The sequence below is a fragment of the Apteryx mantelli genome, unplaced genomic scaffold (genome assembly GCF_036417845.1).
Source record: "Apteryx mantelli isolate bAptMan1 unplaced genomic scaffold, bAptMan1.hap1 HAP1_SCAFFOLD_40, whole genome shotgun sequence".
NCBI lineage: Eukaryota > Metazoa > Chordata > Aves > Apterygiformes > Apterygidae > Apteryx > Apteryx mantelli.
In genome coordinates this window covers 1,461,932-1,463,875 of record NW_027118755.1, presented here as the reverse complement: position 1 = coordinate 1,463,875, position 1,944 = coordinate 1,461,932, and the positions used below count along the sequence as shown (strand labels likewise).

The window sequence follows — 1,944 nt, the reverse complement described above, 5'->3', positions numbered from 1 at the left end:
AGTCTATGAGATCTATGAAGAAGTTAGCAGTGACTTCCCTGAAGTCTATTCAGATGTCATCTCACTAAACTGCAATGCCCAACACAGAAGTCTTCCACTAATCATTTGGTTTCCTCTACAGTGAAGGAAGAGGAATAACTGCAGGCACAGATTCATCCCTTTTATGTCTGACAATTGCAGACAGGTAGCTTAAACGAGACACCTGGAATCAGGAAAGATGGATCCTGAGGTACATTCTGCCAGGAGGCAAATCTTCCTGCAACATGATAGCTCCCGAGTAAGTCAGAGAAGTAAGTCAGCTTGCATTGCATTGTCTGGAAACTGAAGAAAGCCCACAGTCTCCTTTGAAAACCTGTTCCGGTACTCGCTTGTCCTTCAAACTTGAATACTTCTGCTAATATTAGGCATCACCTTTTGGGTGAAACTGTTAGGCTGTTCTGTCTTTCTTCCTCCATACAGCTCAAGTTTGTATGATTGTCATCATGTTCTGTCCTCTCATACCATAAATTTAATTCTCCTTTCACCGTGTCCTTTCTCCTAGGTGCAACGCAGCAGTAAACATGGTGTGGCAGAATCACACTAGAGTGAGTGAGTTCTTCTTCTTGGGCCTCACCACCAACCATGCTGTAGAGCTGGCCCTCTTCACCTTCTTCATGGTCGTCTACGTGCTGATTATTTTGGGCAACATTCTCATCATCTTCACGATTGCACATGACCAGCGTCTGCACAGTCCCATGTACTTCTTCCTCAGCAACCTCTCTGTCATTGACGTCTGCCACTCCTCAGTGGTGATGCCCAGGATGCTGGCTGACTTCCTGGTGGACAAGAAGAGCATCTCCTTTGAGGAGTGCATGGCACAGATGTTCTTCCTCCACTTCTTTGCCTGCACAGAGATCTTTCTCCTCACCATCATGGCCTATGATCGCTGCATAGCTATCTGCAACCCCATGCATTATGGCACCATCATGAGCCGGAAGACGTGCCTCCAGCTGGCCACAGTCATGTGGATGGGAGGGCTGATGCATTCTGTGTCCCTCACTGCCCTGACCCTCAGTCTCCCATACTGTGGTCCCAGTGCCATTGACAACTTCTTTTGTGATGCCCCTTTGATCATTAAGTTGTCCTGCACAAACACCCATGTCTTAGAAATGTTCCTTGTCGCCACCTCAGGCCTCGTCTCTGTGGTCTGCTTCCTGGTGCTGGTGACTTCCTATGTGGTCATTTTGGTCTCACTAAGGAACCATCTCTCGGAAGGGCAACACAAGGCATTATCTACCTGTGCTGCTCACCTGACAGTGGTGACACTTTTCCTGGGACACTGCATTTTCATCTGTCTCAGGCCAGCCAAGAGTTTAGCTGCAGACAAAGTTGTGTCAGTTTTCTTCACGGCCATTACCCCTCTGATGAACCCCATTATCTATACCTTTAGGAATGAGGACATGAAAAATGCTTTGAGAAAGCTATGCAGGTGGCAGATTGATTCCCAAGACAAGTGACACTGTTGGGAGTGAACAGAAGGCTGCCAATCCCTGTGTATTGTCTGTCCCTATCCCCTCCCTCCAGGCATGGACATGTATCTTCAGCTTTTGACTTCTCTGCGCCCTTAGCACTGAGGTGAAATCAAACAATGGCACTGGCTCTCATCCACAAGTACTTTGAAGGATGCTTTAAGCTCATTTACCAGAGGGAAAGTTTTGAAATAGAAATGCCAAGGAGCTCTGTAAGTAAGAGGTGTTCTAATGTGGAGTGCATATTTATGACAAAGTCCTGCTTTCTGGGAACACACTTTCCTTCCTCTTTCTTTCCTTCCCATATATTTCATTCCTTTGTCCATGTAAGATTCCCAGGCCATCCAGAACATCCACTGAAATACCAGAAAGAGCGGTCTTGGGAAACTGTGCTTTAAAAAGCCAAATGCCCCTACCTTGCTTCAGATGGAGAAGG

At 46.8% G+C, this 1,944-nt stretch overlaps 1 protein-coding gene across 1 annotated transcript; it reads left to right on the top strand.

Moving 5' to 3' along the window:
• The first annotated feature begins 217 nt into the window (after positions 1–217).
• LOC136996477 (olfactory receptor 4E1-like) lies at positions 218–1,496 on the top strand. Its single transcript, XM_067317398.1, has 2 exons — positions 218–229; positions 573–1,496. The coding sequence occupies exons 1-2, from the start codon at positions 218–220 to the stop codon at positions 1,494–1,496; spliced, it is 936 nt and encodes a 311-aa protein (XP_067173499.1).
• Positions 1,497–1,944: the final 448 nt, after the last annotated feature.